General features: G+C 52.0%; 6 protein-coding genes across 6 annotated transcripts; 4 read left to right on the top strand and 2 right to left on the bottom strand.

Moving 5' to 3' along the window:
• Positions 1 to 240: 240 nt before the first annotated feature.
• On the bottom strand, positions 241 to 676 carry CONPUDRAFT_149556 (uncharacterized protein; the record flags this gene model as incomplete). The annotated part of the gene is made up of 2 exons (XM_007766219.1): positions 241 to 333; positions 395 to 676. The coding sequence occupies 2 exons, from the start codon at positions 674 to 676 to the stop codon at positions 241 to 243; spliced, it is 375 nt and encodes a 124-aa protein (XP_007764409.1).
• A 6,808-nt stretch (positions 677 to 7,484) lies between these two features.
• CONPUDRAFT_149555 (carbohydrate-binding module family 5 protein) lies at positions 7,485 to 8,491 on the top strand (the record flags this gene model as incomplete). Its single annotated transcript, XM_007766218.1, has 7 exons — positions 7,485 to 7,610; positions 7,666 to 7,694; positions 7,758 to 7,807; positions 7,862 to 8,202; positions 8,262 to 8,290; positions 8,341 to 8,390; positions 8,445 to 8,491. The coding sequence occupies 7 exons, from the start codon at positions 7,485 to 7,487 to the stop codon at positions 8,489 to 8,491; spliced, it is 672 nt and encodes a 223-aa protein (XP_007764408.1).
• Positions 8,492 to 9,093: 602 nt separating this feature from the next.
• Positions 9,094 to 11,561, bottom strand: CONPUDRAFT_97025 (MFS general substrate transporter). The gene is made up of 11 exons (XM_007766217.1): positions 11,517 to 11,561; positions 11,009 to 11,372; positions 10,922 to 10,945; positions 10,781 to 10,861; positions 10,710 to 10,731; positions 10,494 to 10,661; positions 10,286 to 10,440; positions 10,169 to 10,232; positions 9,965 to 10,091; positions 9,473 to 9,901; positions 9,094 to 9,414 (listed from the first exon to the last, which is right to left on the bottom strand). The coding sequence occupies exons 2-11, from the start codon at positions 11,218 to 11,220 to the stop codon at positions 9,335 to 9,337; spliced, it is 1,362 nt and encodes a 453-aa protein (XP_007764407.1). The 5' UTR covers positions 11,221 to 11,372; positions 11,517 to 11,561; the 3' UTR covers positions 9,094 to 9,334.
• A 606-nt stretch (positions 11,562 to 12,167) lies between these two features.
• Positions 12,168 to 12,959, top strand: CONPUDRAFT_48846 (uncharacterized protein; the record flags this gene model as incomplete). Its single annotated transcript, XM_007765918.1, has 4 exons — positions 12,168 to 12,524; positions 12,585 to 12,649; positions 12,711 to 12,819; positions 12,867 to 12,959. The coding sequence occupies 4 exons, from the start codon at positions 12,168 to 12,170 to the stop codon at positions 12,957 to 12,959; spliced, it is 624 nt and encodes a 207-aa protein (XP_007764108.1).
• A 994-nt stretch (positions 12,960 to 13,953) lies between these two features.
• Positions 13,954 to 15,464, top strand: CONPUDRAFT_97022 (Fibrillarin). Its single transcript, XM_007766216.1, has 6 exons — positions 13,954 to 14,036; positions 14,120 to 14,227; positions 14,302 to 14,726; positions 14,778 to 14,862; positions 14,915 to 15,211; positions 15,264 to 15,464. The coding sequence occupies exons 1-6, from the start codon at positions 14,027 to 14,029 to the stop codon at positions 15,296 to 15,298; spliced, it is 960 nt and encodes a 319-aa protein (XP_007764406.1). The 5' UTR covers positions 13,954 to 14,026; the 3' UTR covers positions 15,299 to 15,464.
• Positions 15,465 to 15,606: 142 nt separating this feature from the next.
• CONPUDRAFT_97018 (glycosyltransferase family 39 protein) lies at positions 15,607 to 18,913 on the top strand. Its single transcript, XM_007766215.1, has 11 exons — positions 15,607 to 16,014; positions 16,083 to 16,485; positions 16,548 to 16,656; positions 16,710 to 16,775; positions 16,829 to 16,922; positions 16,973 to 17,156; positions 17,216 to 17,797; positions 17,859 to 18,239; positions 18,305 to 18,348; positions 18,414 to 18,620; positions 18,685 to 18,913. Exons 1-11 carry the CDS (start codon positions 15,628 to 15,630, stop codon positions 18,706 to 18,708), a joined length of 2,481 nt encoding a protein of 826 aa, XP_007764405.1. The 5' UTR covers positions 15,607 to 15,627; the 3' UTR covers positions 18,709 to 18,913.
• The last annotated feature ends 344 nt before the right edge of the window (positions 18,914 to 19,257 follow it).

The raw sequence follows: 19,257 nt of genomic DNA, 5'->3' as shown, positions 1-19,257 counted from the left end.
GTCAAGTGACGAGAACGCAGAAAACCCTCACAGAGGCCTATAACTGGTTTAACATACCTGAAATGAGTCGATGTGGCCTTGATTATTTCAGGTACGAACTCTATGTTCAGATACTGGTTGTAGGAACCCATCCTTGCACCACGTTAATATATAAAAACCTTCAGCTTTGAGGAAAGCATTGAGGGAAGAGTAAGGCCGACGGCTTTACTTATACGTCAATTCCATTTTCTAAATCACTATCTATAGCTCTGGGGCCCCCGTATATCCTCCTACCACACGAGATGAACCTCGGTCATCCACCGCTCCAGGGAAAGTGCGTGGGTCATTTGGGTCCTATAATTTATTCAGCATGGAGAAAAAATCAAGCAAAGGCTCGGATGGTATCTTGACTCACATAGCGTATGTTCGACACAGGACTTGTCGGCGGCATTATGCGGTTCTCACTCATGGGGCTGTCACTGTTATACTTCTGCTTTGAAATACTCATCTTGCGTCGGACAAGAAGCGTAATTGAGGCAATAACGGCAATTCCAACGACTCCCCCGACAACGCCGCCTGCAATAGCGCCAGCGTTCGAGTGGCCCGTGCGGGAAGATGCCGCTTGACTAGCGGCAACAGAAAGCGACGACATTTGTGCGAGGTACGACGTCGATACTGCTGCAAATGCCGTTGACATAGAGGAAACCATTGCATTGGCATCAGGAAAAACCTTAGTGTGAAACATGTGTTAAATTTCAAGAAATTGTGGGAATTTGCGGAAACTTTTCGCAACTTGACGGAAGTTTTAGGGGCAATCAAGTTGATAAAAAATCGCAGCCCCCCAAAACAAGTTGCGGCAAATTCCTGCAACTTTCATCAAGTTCGAGCACATTTTTTGCATTTGGCCAGGTTGGTTGGGGGTTTTGATTGGCCTTTCCATTATTCGGGCTTCACACTTGGTTTGTAGTGTAGTAAAAGTACAAATGACATTCACTGGATACTGGTGCAAAGCAAAGTTCTGGCTACACTACTGCTATGAAGCGATAGAACCCTGTTGGGCCAATAGGTTATCTGATGCCCTCCGATCCACAGTTAAGACTCCAGTGACTCGGACAGAATGCACCCAATCGACCAGACGTCGAGCGCGGGATTGTAGGGTATTCCAATGACTAAAAGTAAGACATCCAAGTTAGGACGCAGAAATGAAGACACGAGAAGGCCAAGACTCACTGATTTCGAGAGCGCGGTAGAATCGCGAGACGAGGTAAGGCGTGATATATTCCTCTGCCGCATCGGACGCAGAGCTCAAGCTGCACAGCTTGAACACCGTTTCTGCCCATTGACCTACTTAACCATTCTGTAAACCATGGCATGCATGGGGATGGATAGAAAGACGTACGAGGATGTTATCAGGCTTGATATTGGTGTGCATAATATTCAGCTTCTCGAGTAAACTCGAGAGAGGAATAGCTGGTGAGCGTACACTCGCACTGCCTTGATATTCAGACCAACATCCTTGCCAAATTGCTTGACGACGTCTCGGAGATTCATGCTGCATGAGTATGTTAACAGAATATTTCTCACGTGATGGGTATATGCGCACCTCATAGGCTCAAACGCCAAGCACAGTTATCCACAGTGCGCGAACATCCGCTCAAGGCGAACGCTGTGTTTCTTGTAGCGCTCGTATTGGATGAGTGGTGCACCTAGTGTAGGTACCACAACGCCATCGAGTGCGGCGAGGTGCGATCCACACGTAGTACTGCGCTCGGAGACCTGAGGAGTGCGGGTGCTCGTGCGGATGGTGGGATGGCAGCTGCATGCTGCTGGACAATTAGATCCCCAGTGTCCGACGAGTAAGTGGCAGGGCTACATAAATAGGTTGTGAGTTACACGCACCTATGGCCCCATTCCAGCATACAAAGCTACGTGAAGGTCAAACCACTGGCGATGGGATGGGAAGCAACGAGAGAGCAGCTAGGTGGGAAGGAAGAGGCGGCGACCATGAAGGTGAAGATGAGGAATGAGACGCGGCGCAGGAGCAGAGTCGTAAGTCCGTTGTTGTGCCATGTTTGGTTGGTTCAATTTCGCTCCCTTCCATTGTTCGCTTCGCTTATGTTGTATATGCCAAGACATGTTGGCAGCCAACCTCAGGCTGCGCGCGCAAGGCCCACAAAAAGTTCTCTTTCTGCAGCGTTAATGACCCGGAAAAGCTGACTGGAGCGTCGCTGAGCACTGAAATAATGTGCAAGACCATGCACCTCGCTTCTCAGCGACATCTTGAGTTGCCAGTGATTGTAATCCACTCAGGCTAGTATCAAGTTGAAGTCAGCACTTCGGGTGTAGGCATTCACCAAGCAATCGCTTCCTTTGTTTCTATGTAACATGTACCAACTGATCTAATAGTATACATGTCTAGCTAGGTGTGGCCAGTGTGTGTTAGGGTTACCCGTATCGATCTTTACCTATGTATATAACCTTGTGCGTGTGTATCTTACCGGAGCTGTCTGCAGCTGTGCCTAAGTACTATATATGCTACCACAATTAATCAGGTGTGATGGGCATCGCATACCAGGAACATTATATGCTGTACTAAGGTTCCATACACATTTGTGTCATATTGAAATCACGATAAGTGATGCAATGCGACTTTCACTCGAAGTTAGAAAAATTGGAACAAATTTTGTCAAGTTTGGTAAAATTGCGCATATTTTCATTGACTTGGCGGAACTGGTCTCCACTTTTTCGGTACTTGACAAGCCTTGGAAACTTTACATAAGTTGTACCCATTTTCCCACTGAGGTTTTTCCTGATGCCTTGAGACTGCTGTTGGCTGACGAGATCCGGATGCTAGGTAAACAATGCAGCGGATTAGTGGAGGCTATCGGACTTACTTGCGTTAGCATATGCTGTGACGTTATCCCATGAATCATCCTAAGTCCCATCCATCAGCTTATGATATAAGTTCAGCTACGCATTGTGCCACGTACAATAACGGGAAGATAGGACCAAGGAGGAAAGACTGTGCCAGCTGGAGTATTTCCATAAAAGCTAAAGAAATGTTCATCGAGGTCAGTATATCGTCAGTTTATCCATAGTCTGCATATGTACTTCTCATAGAACGGGCCGTTGCTCCCATTACAAAAGGACATCCAATAATGCCACCTGCAAGTTGTGATAGTAAATCTGTAGCGCGATACAGTCAAGCGTACGTTGACTCACTCTTGGGCCTGTAAGTTTTGACATTGCGCACAAGCCCCCAATAAGGAATAAGTGACCGTATTACATATGCATGGCGTTGCAGGTTCCGTCACCGGCCCCGGTCCGCCATATACCTCGCCAGGTCCCAAGGGTGGGATTTCAACATTGCCTAAATGCTACGTTTCAATCAAAAGGTACATAGAACAGTGTTAATCGCTTTTCACTCACTGCCGCAGCCCCAGGCATAAGCTCCGGCCTGACAAGGAGTCTGCCCTAGAGAATTTTTGGCCTGTACAGTTATACTCAGTTACAAGCCAACCACGTCGAAACTTTCTCCATGCTGTGCACGGGAACCTTGACTTACCCAGTCCATTGACGATGGGCAAGTCACATTGGTGGTTTGTGCGCGTGTCAGTGTCAAGAAACATACTAGCGCGCTAAGGTACCGTACTAAAACGGTGACCGCGGACACCATTATGTGAAGTGAGGTAGAGTCAAAGGCGAGAGGAGATTCACGGGAGATGGCTTGCTGAAGATGCAGGGTGTTCATTATATCCAGTTCCTGGAGGTGCGTCTGGCGCTTCAGTACACTCTAAGAATAGGCAGATTAAGCGAATCAACTTTTTAATATGCGGCGGAACATATGAAGACTCACACGAAGACAGTGCCGCGTCTAGATGTGGACGGCCGGGCGGTAACCTGGGTGATTTCCTAGACTTCACCTCGAGCATCAAGTTCATCACGGATATGTTGTGAACGTAACATTTGTAGTTTGCATAACTTGTGTAGATGCAGGCGGATAGAGTACTAACATAGCCAAAAAGTACAGGGAATGGAATACAGACAATGTCGCAGCCCAGCGCTTAACTTGTTCCGATCATGGCGCAAGTGATATCTTGTGTCCTGCCATTTAGCCTTACTAGGACGTTGATGAGAGATAAAGGATGATGATCGTTACCTTGTCAATGGTGTACCAAAAACAACAAGATCTGTTGAAACTTGAAGAAGACGCAGGTTTTCTTACCGAGGTCCGACCCATATCCTTCCTTTAAAAAACACGCAACGGGGCTGTTGGTGAATTACCTGGCCCACCGAGTTCACCTTTAGACCACTCAATCATCGCGATGATAAACCCCAACACAAACAAGAAGCTCCTTTGGCAGCTGCCTTGTAAACGCTTTCAGAGCACTCAAACGGATAATCGGTATCCCAACTTAACTCACACGAAAGCCATTGAGTTATGCGCTTGCCGCCGGCCAGTTTCAGATTTTTACACTTGGGCCCTCATTTCTCAATACTTCTGTAATTTCTCAATGTTATAGCAATGTAAACATACCTAAATAAAACGGTAGGACTCTCAAGATTTTACCTAGGATATCTCTGGAGCACCAGTATATCCACCGGCAACAAAGACTTCCTGATGAGACGGTAGGTGAGACAGCCCTCCATGGCTGTAGATTCGCTGATTTCCGTTGTGTGATTCGGGTCCGCTTGATGGAAAGCCGTTAGGAAATGTACGAGGATCATTGGGGTTCTGTGGAGACATTAACTTTCAAGAACCATGAAATAGTATCATCGAAATAAAACATACATAAGGAAGGTGAGAGACAATGCTGGGGGCTTGCGGGGTGGAATATTGAACAAGTGGCGAACGGCCCGCAACACTGTGTGAAAGGCTCTTCCTCTTCTGTCGTAGCAACAACACAACAAGTGCTGATATCAGAGCAACGCCTACGAGCCCGCCCACAACACCGCCCGCAATCGCACCGGTGCTTGATTTTGAAGATGGTGGTGATGATGCGGAGGGCGCCGTCGAGGTAGAGCTGGCCTGGAGTGCAGAGAAGGACGATACTCTGGCGACAGACGCGGTAGACATCACGGAAGCTGACGATACGCTCACATTTCCGGCAACGTAGGCTGGTTTGGAGTCAAATAGCATTGTAAGCAGAGCGTTTGTTGAAGTTGTGAACGAATGCAGTATGCAAGAAGAAGCTTACTTGCGTTCGCAATCGCATTCACGCTACTCCACATATCGTCCTGTTGATAACATGAAAAGCTTGGTCAAATTGGACTCTGGGTGCTGATATTACTTCACACACCGGAACTGGAAGGTATGACCACGGTGGAAAGGCAGTACCGGAAGGTACAGGCCGGGGATACCTAACAGGTCTCTTAAAGTCATGTTAAGGCGAGACTGTCAAAACATACATCTCATATTGAGGCGCATTAGACCCATTGCAGTAGTTCATCCAGCCGCCTAGACTGCATTTTGGAGTTTTAGCATCGGTAGCTTCGCCATTTAAAGTTGAGAGGGCAGGCTAATGCCTTCTTGACTCACGTCTGGGCCGTATGATTTTGGCACATACCGCACGCAGCCATCAGTGAATACGTGACAGAGTTGCAAATGCATGGAGAAGCAGCTTCGGTGACCGGTCCTGGTCCTCCGTACACGGTCCCCGGAGGTAAAGGAGTGATCGCAACACTTCCTGTACTCATCGAGCTAGTACCAGCTAACCTTAATGGAAAAAAAGCAGATCCAACTCACCGCCGCATCCCCAGGCAAACGCACCAGCAAGGCAAGGGTCCTGCCCCATAGAGTTCTTTGCCTGATAATGAGCGATGAGTCAATCTTAGCATAAAATGCCTTCGTTGGGCAACGGGTATGGGACTTACCCATTTCATTGAGTCAGGGCATGTCACATTCGAAGTTTGTCCCCTTGCTAGGGTGGACAGGTACGCAAGAAACCAGACTCGCACGGCCCGGAGGCCTAATACTGCGTTCATGAGGGGAAGGTGTTCAAGGCAGATACCAGTTCCAGCCCAGGGAGCGAGTTAAAATATGATTGGTATGAGTGACGAGGAGCCACCCGGCGAGGAACAGTCGTACCGATGCGGGCTGACGAATCCCTTTTGTACTTGCGCGGACTAATCAGCAGGCGACCGGTTGATTGAAATGTGATGAACTTTAGATGATGCACGATAGATCATGATCATAACACCGCTCAAGTACAACGTGATGATGCACTTGTGATGCACCGCTTTGCGAGACCAAGCACTTACAAGCGAAGGAAACCGCTCTGAGATAGATTTGACACCTTTCAATGAATATGATCGTTAGTTGAGGAATGGGAAAGTCGAACAAAGTGGGCTCATACGGGCGTGGCTGGGCCAAAGCTTTCGAAAAGCGGTGGATATTTTGAAACCGGGTACCTACTAACATGCCGAGGGGCATAACTTAAACCAGGCTGGCAGGAACCTAGCAAGAATCCTGTGTTACCATGCGGAGAATCAATCAGTTATATATAATCCGAACGAAGCTGTGAGCGATATGAGATCCCACCTGTACATGATGATAACACTGAAGGTGGCCGGCAAATATTGACAAGAATCATTCCGTGGGGTTTTTGGATCAAATGCCATCGATCCATCCCGAAGCCCCGAAGCGGAGTTCCAACCAGAGCGTGGGTGGACGTTGGGCGTCGGTGCGCGGGATTGATGCGTGTCCACTTTCTGCTTCCCGCCCCCCTTGCCCATTACCACTCGCACACCAGGTGTATGATCTCTCTTGAGCTCGCTGGGACATTGCGAATAGGCTGATGAAATGAAGCGTCTAGCTTGCATTTGGCCTTGCCACAGCCCTGAGCATGAAAGCCAGCACCAATCATGCGCAAACAAGCATTTCAGCGTCTAGCTGTCGCAATCCGGATCCCCCATGTTTCCGCTTCCATCCTTCTCCTGCGTCACAGCTTCAGGCGAGCTTGGAAGCCTCCTCATCCAGAGTCTCGATTCCGCGGAAACCCGACATGCTCTATTCTAGCAGTGAGCCGCTGAAACTGAACTCTGAGGGTCCAACGTTGCGATGACACTACTGTATATGACGTCGAGCCGATGGCTATGTCTTTGCATGTCGAAACACGACAACTCTCCTAGCAAGGTCCGCGGATGTTGACTCGGTCTATGCCAACTCCTCTGTTAGCCAGCATTAGTACCGTGCCCCCTCGTTTGGGGACGTTTCACCGAAGGTCCTCGGATTCCCTCCTGTCTCGTCATGGTCCGCCAGCGCTTGACCCCCCAACGATAACGACTACTGTTTTCTCGGTGTGCGGAAACACGACGTCACTTTCCTCAAACACATACACGTCTCAGAGTGCGGCTGCTATCCTCCTGCACGCTCAGCCTACACAACACCCCTGACCATAAAGGTATATAAGCCTTCGCAGTTCTGCTGTTGAACGATATCACATCTCACTCTCATAACAACTCAACCTCATATCGCTCATAACGATCTCACATATTCTGCAACAATGTTCTTCAACTCCGCTACAATCGCCCTTGCACTTACCCTCGCCTCAGTCGCTCGGGGCGCCACAATCGCCGTCCGCGGCGGCGGTGACTGTAACGGCATCTTGGGATGGCAGCGTAACCAAGCTGTAAGTACCACCGTTCTCGTGAAAGTTGTTACCATAACGTCTCCATTAAAAACAGTATTCACGCGGCGACGAGATCTCCTACTGGTATGCATGCACTCTCACTAATTTCAAATTCATGACCGTGTCCCTCATCACCACTTTCCTCAGGGGCTCTATCTGGCAAGCGAAAGAGTGGAGCTATAACAACCCTCCTGGCGGTATGTTGCTGCATCCTTGCCCTCCATGACCACGTCGCTGAAGTTACTCGATAGACGCCGCTAACCAGTGGAACAACGTTGGTTCCTGCAATGGCGCTAATAATGGCAACAACGGCGGCGGCGGCTCAGGTGGAGGTCAGAATTGGAACAAGGCGAGAGGCGACGACGGCAACGACACACAGGGTGTGAACAACGACAACAGTGTCACCAACAACAACGACGGCGGCATTAATAACGCCAACGGCTGGAATAACGGTGGCAATGATATCTGGGGCAAAGACAAGGATGGAGGCGACTCGAACAACCACAACGGTAACAACAACTGGGACCAGAACAAGGACAGCGGCAGCAACTGCGACTGCTCCAACGCTCAGCCCTGGTCCAAATCCGCACAGGTTCGCATACATCTTCTCGTCACTGCTTCTCAAAACGCTGACACGTCCCAATCTTACAGTACCCCGGCGGGAGCTTTGTCACTTACAAGTAAGTCAATCGTCAACTATATCTGCATCACTCTTTAACCTCGTCTATAGTGGTCATCTCTGGATCGCCAACTGGTGGGTAACGAGTAATTGCCCTGGTGGTGAGTCGAGCCCTCTCTCGTGTTTACTTCCAACTGACGCTGATCTCTGCTTAGACACGTCGGGTTCTTGGACGGACAAGGGTGCCTGCAGCAAGTGGTAAAACCGATTAGGTTCGTTTCCGGCGGAAATTTATCCTAGAGAATTCTTTGAGATGGGATTGGACTCTTCTCGAAACCAGATATTAATGTACTTAACTCGATTGCTTCAATGACCATTGTTTCTTGCTATTCACCTCGTATTGAAGCGTGAATCTTTCTCTTTCCCTCGTTCCTTTGAGATCGATTGATTTCCTCTTTTCGCTTAACTCACGTCTTTCTCTTCTGGTGTCATTTTTCTCAAACTGCGATTCCCTTCAATGATTGCTCTACTGGGCTCTACACCTTTTCTGACAATCAATGCATTTCCTATAAGATGACCGCAGACTCGGACCACATACTCCTGACATGTGCATGCCTATGTGCCACAATCGGCTTCAACTTACTTTCAAAATGATACCAGTCTAATCCATAATCAATCTAGAAGGATATACGGCTAATCCAGCGCTTTATATCACTGTGGCCCGAGTGTCATTTGTGAGGTGCACGCAGTCCCGGCCATAACAATCTTAGTCTTGGCGACTCAGGTGCGTTATCGTTTGAAAATTTAAACAGCTCCTCACCAAGTGCGCGGGTATGGCCTGTGTGTCACGGTGCTACGGTAATAAGCATTCGTCAACGGTAGCCAAGAGTATCCACTAACGTATTACAACCAGCATTGGATCCGTTTAATAGATCCGTTTAATAATCCAGTCATAACCCTATTGGGGTGTATATTATATAAAGTCCCTCCAAAGTGCAAAGCAAGCGATATTATGCTACACGGGGGTGGAAGCCGGCTCGTCCCCGCCTTAATGGGTTGTAAAATGCGCACGACAGCTTTAACGCTGTCCAATTCGGCGCATGGTTCAGAATCTTCCCCGAATGCTGCCAGTGTGGAGATATTTGGTGGCGAGAAGCATCACCGCGGAAAGCATCACAGTTCCACCTAAACAACTCCTTCATCAGCCCACACATCCCTGACTTCAAACCGGCAGTTTACGCACCCGCATACCATCCCACATCCTCAAATCCGCCCGTCGCACTATTAATAGCACCCGAGATCGGCGGCCCCGCAACGGCGCCCACCGCCGAAATCGTGAAAAACATGCCCACCCTCCGCCCGACATCGCCCGTCTCGCCCATGAGAATCGCGGGCGCGGAGCAGAGCGAGACGTACGCGCCGCACGACCCGCCATAGATCACCGCGACGGCGATGAGCGAGCCCTGCGTGCGCGCAAAGGGCCACGCGAACGTGAGCACGCCGGCGACGACGGTGAAGGGCGTCATGATGGTGATGGCGCCGACGCGGTCGGCGAAGTAGCCCGCGAGGATGCGGCCGAGTGCGGAGGAGGCGTTTGCGATGGCGACGAGGTAGAGCGCGAAGTTGGGCGAGACGCCGACGAGGGTGGCGCTCACGGGGATGTATGTCAGGACTGGAATGAAGGGACAGTGAGTCGAGGGGCAAGATGTGAAGGGTGAAAAAGTGGTGAGCATACCTGTATATAACCCGAGGAAGGTCATCAACCCCGATAGACAATACATGGTGTACGCTTTATTACGGAACGCAGCGAGGTTGAGAAGCCCGCCTTTGACCGGTATAGGAGGTAGTCGCCGGTCGATCAGCTACAAACGGGAAGAGACAATTGAGTCAATCACTCGTGAGCTGAGCTCGCAGCGCACATGCGAATTCGTGCACGTACCAAGTTGCCAACGCCGAGACACCCGATGAGGATGAAACCGAAGATACGCATTGTCCATTTGAACCTGACAAATGCTCAGCTATAACGAAACTTGAGAAGGGATTCCGCCGCACATACCCTACCATAGGCAGCAGGTTCTGCGCCGCGACTGGGAAAACGGTTCCTCCAGCCGACGATCCTAGCGCCGTAATGCCCAACGCCAGCCCGCGCTTCTTCTTGAACCAATGCGAGACGACACCGAGCGTAGGGCCGAAGATCACACCGGCAGAAAGCTATGTCATTCATGAGGTCAAGACGAAACTCGGCAGCGCATGTGATTACTCACCCCCAAAGCGAAGCCCTGGCAGAGAAGGAAGTGCCAGTACTCGGTGCATTCGGCGGTGAGGAAGGTGCACGCGACGAGGACACAGCTAGCGACGAAGAAGGGGATTTTGAAGAAGCCTAGGTCAAACAGTCGTCCGGTGACTAGACCGGGAAAGAATACCAGCGAGTACTGTGGCGACGTCAGCAGAGGTGCGGAGACTTCGAGCAATGGGCTCACCTGTATTGACCCTATCCACGCACTGGTGAAACGTTTAGTACGACGGTGGTGACAAGCTGGGGGGAACATACATGTTTGAGGGATTCTCATCTTTGAGAAGAGTGGCTTCGTAGTAATCTTGGAATATACCCCAGGCATTGACGAACCCAAAGCTATAGTGCGGGCATGTGTCAGTTCTTCGTATAGCTAACATGGTTCCTTAATAGACTCACGTCGTAAACGTGCAGAGGACCGTGCTGGCGTGCACATCGCACCGTCAGTACGAACATGTTCAGTCGCACAGAAGACAGAGTACGCACGACAGCAGCACCAAATATGCCTTCATTCCACCATCCGGCGGCTCCCCATACTGCTCGCGGATGCCCTCCTCCTTTGCCTCAACCCGTGCCTCCTCGGTCTTTTCGGCCATGTCAAACGAGGGCTGTTCACGAAGGGTGCGGTCGTCGTCGGCCCTCTCTGCCCTGACGGGTTCAGGTGCATTCGTTGCTTCAACGATCTCCGGAGACGCCATCGACGGGTCTTGGCTCTGCTGGTCTTGACAGAACGACAACCTGTGTGGATCTGGCGGCGGAAGCAGGACAACGACACGGGACTTGGCTCTTGTGTTGCCTTTTACTGGACCTCGGATGATTTAAAAATGGCACATTAGCCTGCCGTCGGCCGCTAAATGTTGGGTGAGTCAGCGAGTGGCCTGTTTAGGCGTTCGTGTAACACATGTGGATCGCGTCCTCAACTGAAGCTGCCTCGCTGGGGTCATAGCAGCGGCAACGAAGGTCGGCCGAAGGACAGGTTTTGCATCAGACTCACTTATGAGAGCCTTAGTGCGAAAATGACGGTTAACAGGACTTTCTCCGATGTTGCGCGTGTCGTACTATGTTTGGAGTGGTGTTGCGATTGGTGGTAGGAAAAAGCGGGTGACGTGATGCATCTTGACACAAATCTCGACGCGGAATCAGCCGACTCAGAGATGATTTGATCGGCGATAGAACTTCATTGGCTCCGAGCCTCCTCCACGCGATCACGGCCGGGTCCGCACGAACAAAGATAGGCTCGCTCGTGCCTTGACCGAGCTTGGCCGCTCTCCAGAACGCCACCTACGTCTTTGGGTGGCGAAATGAACCGCCCAATGAAGGTCGCACCTCAGGCTGCAGTGCCCCTTGACAATCATGGGAAATCCAGGACTAAGGTGGCCCCCGATGCTTAGCAGCTGAAATAGTACTAGTCCCTGTCAGTTCCTCCTCCAGCTCATTTCGTTGCAACAGGCCCTCATAAGCCCTCACATGTCACAGTCTGCAAGCGCGTCCGCAGTATAAAAGCACCTACAAGTTGAACTGGCATATCCATCGCTCCCTTTCAATATCTGTACCTCACATAACAACAGCCATGTACACTGCTGAAATCCCCTTCCCCTTCCCCTTCGACCTCAAAGCCCACACCGACATCCCCGTCGTCGCCGTCATGGCATACGTCTTCCTCAGCGGCACGCGCATACACGCATCGCTCAAGAAGATCGCCGACGCCCAAGGCGGCGAAATCCGCAAGGACTCGCTGCCCACGTCGTTCCTGGGACGGATCGTCACCCCGATCCACGGGCTCGCGTTTCTCCTCCCGCAGGCGGCATACCTCGTTGGCGTGCCGCTCAGCGGGTTCAGGCAGCCGGATTGGATGCTGCGTTGGGCGCTTCCTTCCCTTAACCTGACGCTCGGTCAGAAGGCGAGTGTGAGGCTGGTGGCGAGCGGAATGTTGGTGCTGGTACTGCATGGGTTCTACAAGAGGATCGCGAAAGACCTGGGTGATCAGTGGCATACCATTGGTGTACGTTCATTACTTCTCATCGATTTATGAACTTTGCTTATGAACGGGTCTACCACATAGCGTCGCAAGAACGTCAAAATCGTCAAGCACGGCGTCTACTCCGTCGTGAGACACCCTATGTACACGTAAATCTGGTCCCATTTCCTTGTGAGAGCTCTAAAGCCTGACGAGCCATCCAATATGCAGCGCCGTATTGATCCAACAGTTGCTCTTCGGGCTCATGTACTGGTCGTACGTCCCCTTCGCGACGTTTGGCATCTGTAGCGTCGCGTTTGCTATCAAAATGCCCATCGAGGTAACCTATGCAGCGTAGCATCCAGCATGTGTCTAACAGCTTTGTAGGAGGACCTCATCATGCAAGATGCATCTGTCGCTGACGAGTACAAGGTATACAAGAAAGAAGTCCCTTACAGGATCCTGCCGTACTTGTGGTGAGATGGAAGCAAACATGAAAGTGCTATTTTGTCCCGATGCTGGGGCGACCACCTTTCGAGCTAGCTACTTTATGCTACCAAATTATCAATGAAGATGGAAACTTATCATGTATTCACTAGGACTTGTGTGGAAGTGTCGCCTTCTAGATGGCAAAGGAGTTGTTGATCAGGACGGCTCGTCAAAGCTTTGGCTATCCTTTCAACCACCGGTTTCGTTTAAGAGCAGAACGTAACCATCATCGAATTTATTTGAGCTCGAGCATATAGAGGGTACCTATCGAACGCATAAGACATGGGGCTCGCATGAGCTATCAAACCATGAAGGGGGTCGGTGAGGACATCGCAATGAACAACTACCTATAGCAAAGCCCTTCAGAAGTGTGTGAATCGCACTGACATGCACACCATATCAGACACAAGAGGCGATAAAGACGAAATGTGATCTAAAGGTTAGATCATAGCGCCGACGAAGATGGTGATGAGGAGACGGAGAACGTGATCAAGGTGCAGATAGGGCTTGGCAACGAGCGCGATGTAGTCATCCTTCAAGGCAACTTGATATGCAGGACGAAGACCTGCGCACGATAACCGCCTAAAGTCGCCAGAGAGGAGAATTAAGAACAAGTTTTAAAGGCATCGCAAAGCAGAGCCTAATGAAGATTTGGAAAGATGAGCACATCATGATCTGGACAATAGAAACGGTAGACGGGGGCGCTGATTGGCGTCATCAGACGCAGAGGTTCCAGGTGGCGAGCTTCTTTCTTGTCCGAAAGAGATAGAAACTGTATATGATTTACTTCTCTCCATTGTAGACGTATCAGAAAGTCCAGTTTGGCGAAGGGGGTGTACTGCGATAGTCGAGCGCTGAATGAGCTGATGTAGCAAAGCGGGGGAGCGCTTACAAGTTCCGGCGCCTTGATAGCATTTGTTTACCTGTATTTGTACGCCCTACTCGTGCCGAAAAATTTGGTTTGTTGACCGGCGACAGCGAGCATACGATTAGCACCACTTCCTCGGCCAGCACAAGTCACCAAGGACGTCCAAGCAGTCCTCGAAGGAAGAAGAAAAATGGCATTCGGTTAGTCACATCGTCTGGCTATGGCTCGTCGGGTCGGGCGATCCCGATAACGTGGCCGCAATACTCATCAAAATCTTGTGTAGGAGCACCAGGCGGTCGTGGAGGCTTTGGCGGTGGACGTGGCGGCGGACGAGGAGGCGGAGGCGGACGTGGGGCGCCTAGAGGTGGCGGTGGAAGAGGTGGAGGACGTGGTACGTGACACTTCCTCTATCTATAAAATCTGACCCTCCCGCTCAACCGACCACTCTCTCTTTACCTCTCACAGGCGGAGGCTTCTCAGGACGCGGCGGCGGCGGCGGCTTTGGGGGTGGCGGCGGTGGACGGGGTGCACCACGCGGGCGCGGCGGAGGCAGGGGAGGCGGACGTGGCGGCGCGAGAGGCGGCGCGAAGGTGATCATCGAGCCGCACAAGCACGCGGGGATCTTCATCGCCAAGGGCAAGGACCAGCTGCTCGTCACGAAGAACCTCGTCCCCGGCGAGTCTGTTTATGGCGAGAAGCGTATCTCGATCGAGGGTGATGTTGAGGGCACCAAGACGGAGTATAGGGTTTGGAACCCGTTCCGCAGCAAGCTGGCTGCCGGCGTGCTGGGCGGGTTGTCGTCGGTGTATATTGCGCCGGGCAAGAAGGTGTTGTATCTAGGTGCGGCGAGTGGGACGAGTGTTAGTCATGTTGCGGACATCGTTGGGCCGGTGAGTGACTTTGAAGCTGCCTGGTGTGAGTTGGGCTGACGCGAGGTGTAGGAGGGTCTTGTGTATGCTGTCGAGTTCTCGCCCCGGTCAGGTCGTGACCTGATCGGCATGGCCAAAAAGCGGACCAATGTCATCCGTATGTCTCCCTCTCATCGTTTATCCCGCTGCCCTAACCAGTGTGCTACTAGCCATTGTCGAGGATGCCCGTCTGCCCAACAAATACCGCATGCTGCTGTCAACGGTCGACGTCATCTTTGCGGACGTTGCGCAGCCCGACCAGGCGCGTATTGTCATTCACAATGCGCAGTCGTTCCTCAAGGACGGTGGGCACATTGTCATCTCCATCAAGGCGAGCTGTATCGATTCGACGATCGCGCCCTCGGCAGTGTTTGCGTCGGAGGTGCAGGTGCTAAGAAAAAACCGGCTGAAGCCGATTGAGCAGATTACTCTCGAGCCTTATGAGCGTGACCACGCTATGGTTACTGGTGCGTCGCTTGGTTTTAGCAATGTATGGCGTGAGCTAATGAGTTTGTACAGCTGTTTACCAAAGACATCTGGCGGCTGAGAGTTAGTCTGCTCGTTTCTTTTGTTATGTTTCATGCTTCATGTATTCGCGTAATGTTCTGTCAACTCCTTCAAATATCCCTGTATGCTCCATGCACTTTGTTGTAAGGACAAAATGACACCAGGCTCGCGTCAGTAGCCGTTGTGTAGGAGTCTGTTGGAGTTTGCAACGACCAGAAAGTGACTGTGTTACGCACGTGATGAACATTTTGATGCGCAGCCTTAGCGCCTTGGAGTCGATACGTGTAGCCTTTACTTGACCCTTCCAGTACCAGACCCTTGAAGTTCCTCCACTCTTGACCAGGCTTAACAGAGCCTCTGCGCTCTCCACCAGCTCATGCGACCGGACCAGGTCCACATTGACTTCGGAACCCCAGAAGGGCCGACTCCACGCACCTCGGACGAGTACGAACAGGTCTCCTACCCCTCTACACACAACCACGACCACCAACATCACCACACCACGCATACGCACACACACCGTAACGAGGGCGGCAACGAGAGCTTACCCTTGCACTACATGTCTGAAGAGACGGCACGCAGGCGGGTCGCCAAAGGCCCCGGCAACTCGGGCGGGTTCATGAGCGGGGAGGAGAGCGAGAAAGACATGCCGTACGACGATACGGGCAAGGACGTTTACTCCAAGATGCGCCCCGGCGCTGGCGTGCCCCGCGTCAGCAGTGGCCGTGTGCACCGACCCCCTCCTCCCCCACCCACCTCCATCGTGAGCCCTCTTCACCTTCATGGCTGTGTACACGGACGCGCCATACTGACCACCCCACCCCGCCGCAGACCGAATACATCCACCAAAATATGGACATTGTCACGCCCATCTTCTACACCCTCCTCTCCTGCTGGAGCCGCTTCCGCAAGATCGGGCTCAACGACCACGTCGTCTGGGACGAGGCGCACTTTGGCAAGTTCGGCTCGTACTACCTCCGGCGCGAGTTCTACTTCGACGTGCACCCGCCGCTGGGCAAGATGCTCGTCGGCTTCGCGGGCGCGCTGGTCGGGTACGACGGGAGCTTCCAGTTCGAGAGCGGCGCGCAGTACACGGAGAACGTGCCGTATGTCGCGTGGCGCGTCGTCATGTCGATGTTTGGCGTTGCGCTCGTTCCGATTGCGTGGTTCACCGCTGTTGAGCTGGGGATGAGCCAGTTTGCGTGTCATGTGGTTGCGCTTATGGTTCTTTGTGGTGAGTTCTTCGTCTTGTGGATGGATGTATGCGGCGTTTTGGAGACTGATGGTGTGCTGCAGATGTCGGCTGGCTGGTCATCTCGCGGTTTATCCTTTTGGATTCTATGCTTTTGTTCTTCACGTTTACTACTGTCTTCTTCCTCGCTAAATTCCATAATGAGCAACACCAGTATGTTTCCCTCTTCAGTTGGGGTGCGGTCATGGCGCTTACAACTTCTCAAGCTCGTTTTCGTTCGACTGGTGGATGTGGCTCACTCTGACCGGGTTTTCCATTGGCTGCGTGTGCAGGCGAGTACTTTCCTTCATGTCACGACACGCGTGGACACTGAAGATCGTCGCAGTGTCAAGTGGGTCGGTCTGTTCGTCACCTCCGTAGTAGGTCTCTACACCATCGAGGATCTCTGGGAAAAGTTTGGCGATCTCAGGTTGTCGAACGTGCGTCTCTGTCACCTCCTTATTTTGCCAAGCTAATACGCCGCGTCTAGCGCCAACAAATCCGGCATTGGGGTGCACGCATTACGTGTCTCATCACGATCCCAATCCTCGTCTACATGGCCTCGTTCAAGCTCCACTTCATGATCCTTAACCATTCCGGTACGGGCGACGCGCAGATGAGCTCACTCTTCCAGGCGCACCTCGTCGGAAATGACTTTGCGACCAACCCTCTGGGTGAGTACATATATTACGTACGCATATATATGCGGATGTCTGACGGTTTTCAATAACAGAGGTTGCCTACGGATCCAGGATCACACTCAAGAACATGGGCTGGGGCGGTGGCCTTCTTCACTCGCACGTCCAGACCTATCCCACCGGCTCCGAGCAGCAGCAGGTGACGTGCTACCACTACAAGGACAACAACAACGAGTGGAACATCCTCCCCCGGTGGGACGAGCCCGCGTTCGACCCAAACTCCGATATGCGCTTCCTGAAGCACGGCGATATCATCCGGCTGCAGCACGGCCCGTCGACGCGCAACCTGCACAGCCACGAGGTCGCGGGGCCGATCACGAAGGTCAACTACGAGGTGTCATGCTACGGCAATGCCACCGTCGGAGACTACCACGACTATTGGGTTGTCGAGGTGCTCGACGATATCAAGCAGGGAAAGAGGGAGCATGTGGAGAAAATCCATGCGCTCACGACCCGGCTGAGGTTTAGGCACTCTACGCTGGGGTGTTATCTGCATGCGGGAACGGTGCCGCTGCCGCAGTGGGGGTTCAAGCAGATCGAGACGACGTGTATCAAGGAGAATGATCCGAGCGATGCGCATACGATTTGGAATGTGGAGGGGCACTGGAACGATCGGCGTGCGTTGTCCTTCCCTACATCTCTCCGTTTATTAAACACCGAGCTGACGCTTCGAGGCAGTTCCACCCGCCGATGCGACGTACCACAAGTCTCCCTTCTTGCGCGACTTCTGGCATCTCAACGTTGCGATGATGACGTCGAACAACGCGCTGATGCCCGACGTCGACAAAGAGGACATCCTCGCGTCCGTGCCGACCGACTGGCCCCTGATGCGCCTCGGCCTGCGCATGTGCGGATGGGGCGACGAGATCCCCAAGTACTACCTGATCGGCACGCCAATCGTGTGGTGGGGCAGCTTCGTGGCGATTATCATCAGTGTGTTTGTGCTTGGCGCGTACCTGCTTAGGTGGCAGAGGAAGTATGTGGATATGGACGCGCATGAGTGGGGCCACTTTTTGTATGTGGGCAAGATTGCGTTTTATGGCTGGTTTTTGCACTATAGTGAGTGGTTTCTCGGTGCTGGTGTATTAGAGGGATATGCAGATGCTGATGGGGGTGTTTGATAGTTCCGTTCTTTATCATGGGTCGTGTCACATATGTGCACCACTACGTACGTTCCCATCTCCTTCCCCCTTTCTGCCAATCGTTTGCTAATTGGGCTCTCCGCTCGTCTAGCTCCCGACGCTCTACTTCGCCGTGCTTATGTTCGGGCACGTGTTCGACCACTTCTTCTTCAGCTCACGCCGCCTGTCCACCAAGACGAAGCGCATCGTCTTCGGCGTTGTCACATTCCTGATCGTCGCCAACTTCTGGTGGTTCCGCGGGCTCGCGTGGGGCATGGAGGGCCCGATCAACGACCATTGGGGTCTTCAGTGGCGCAAGGTACGTGCCCTGTTCTCGTTCGCGCGGAGTGTATCGAGGGCTGATGCGGGTGTTGCTGTTGCAGAGCTGGAATATCTACAACATATAATGATGGAGGTGATAACGAAGGGGAAGAAGGAGATGAGGACTATGGGTCTTTTGTTGGCAAATGTTTCGGCGGGGGTAAATTATATGTTTGAAGTAAAAAGGAGTCGGCTGTTGGCTGTTGGCTGTTGGAGAGTACCCGATACACACTTGAGCCTGTTGCTTGTCTAATTATCTATTGGTCCCCGTTCAACTCCTGCTCTGCATACCACACATCTCAGGACGCGAGGAAGGGTGTGGCTTCGGCTAAATAAGCGTCAACAGGGGAGTAAGGAGAACACCGGTACACCGCGCTATCTGGTTCATCAAAGACGCCCATCTCAAAGGCAGGTCACACTAGAGTGAGCTGCGATTTGCCTCCTAGTATATCATCTGAACCAATCAGAATATTCTAGGCTATCATGGCGGCAAACTGGCTACCATTGACGGAAAGGCAGTCTTGTCGCTCACAGCTTGGGGGCCAGATACGTCAACTTCTGTCTCGCTGCAACGCGCTCATTCCCATCTGCTGTCTTCCACATGAAGTTCTAGCCGACATCTTTACGTGGCTTAT

Source organism: Coniophora puteana (assembly GCF_000271625.1).
Source record: "Coniophora puteana RWD-64-598 SS2 unplaced genomic scaffold CONPUscaffold_2, whole genome shotgun sequence".
Taxonomy (NCBI): Eukaryota; Fungi; Basidiomycota; class Agaricomycetes; order Boletales; family Coniophoraceae; genus Coniophora; species Coniophora puteana.
The sequence above is the reverse complement of the archived record's forward strand: the minus strand, read 5'-3'. Positions and strand labels throughout refer to the sequence as shown.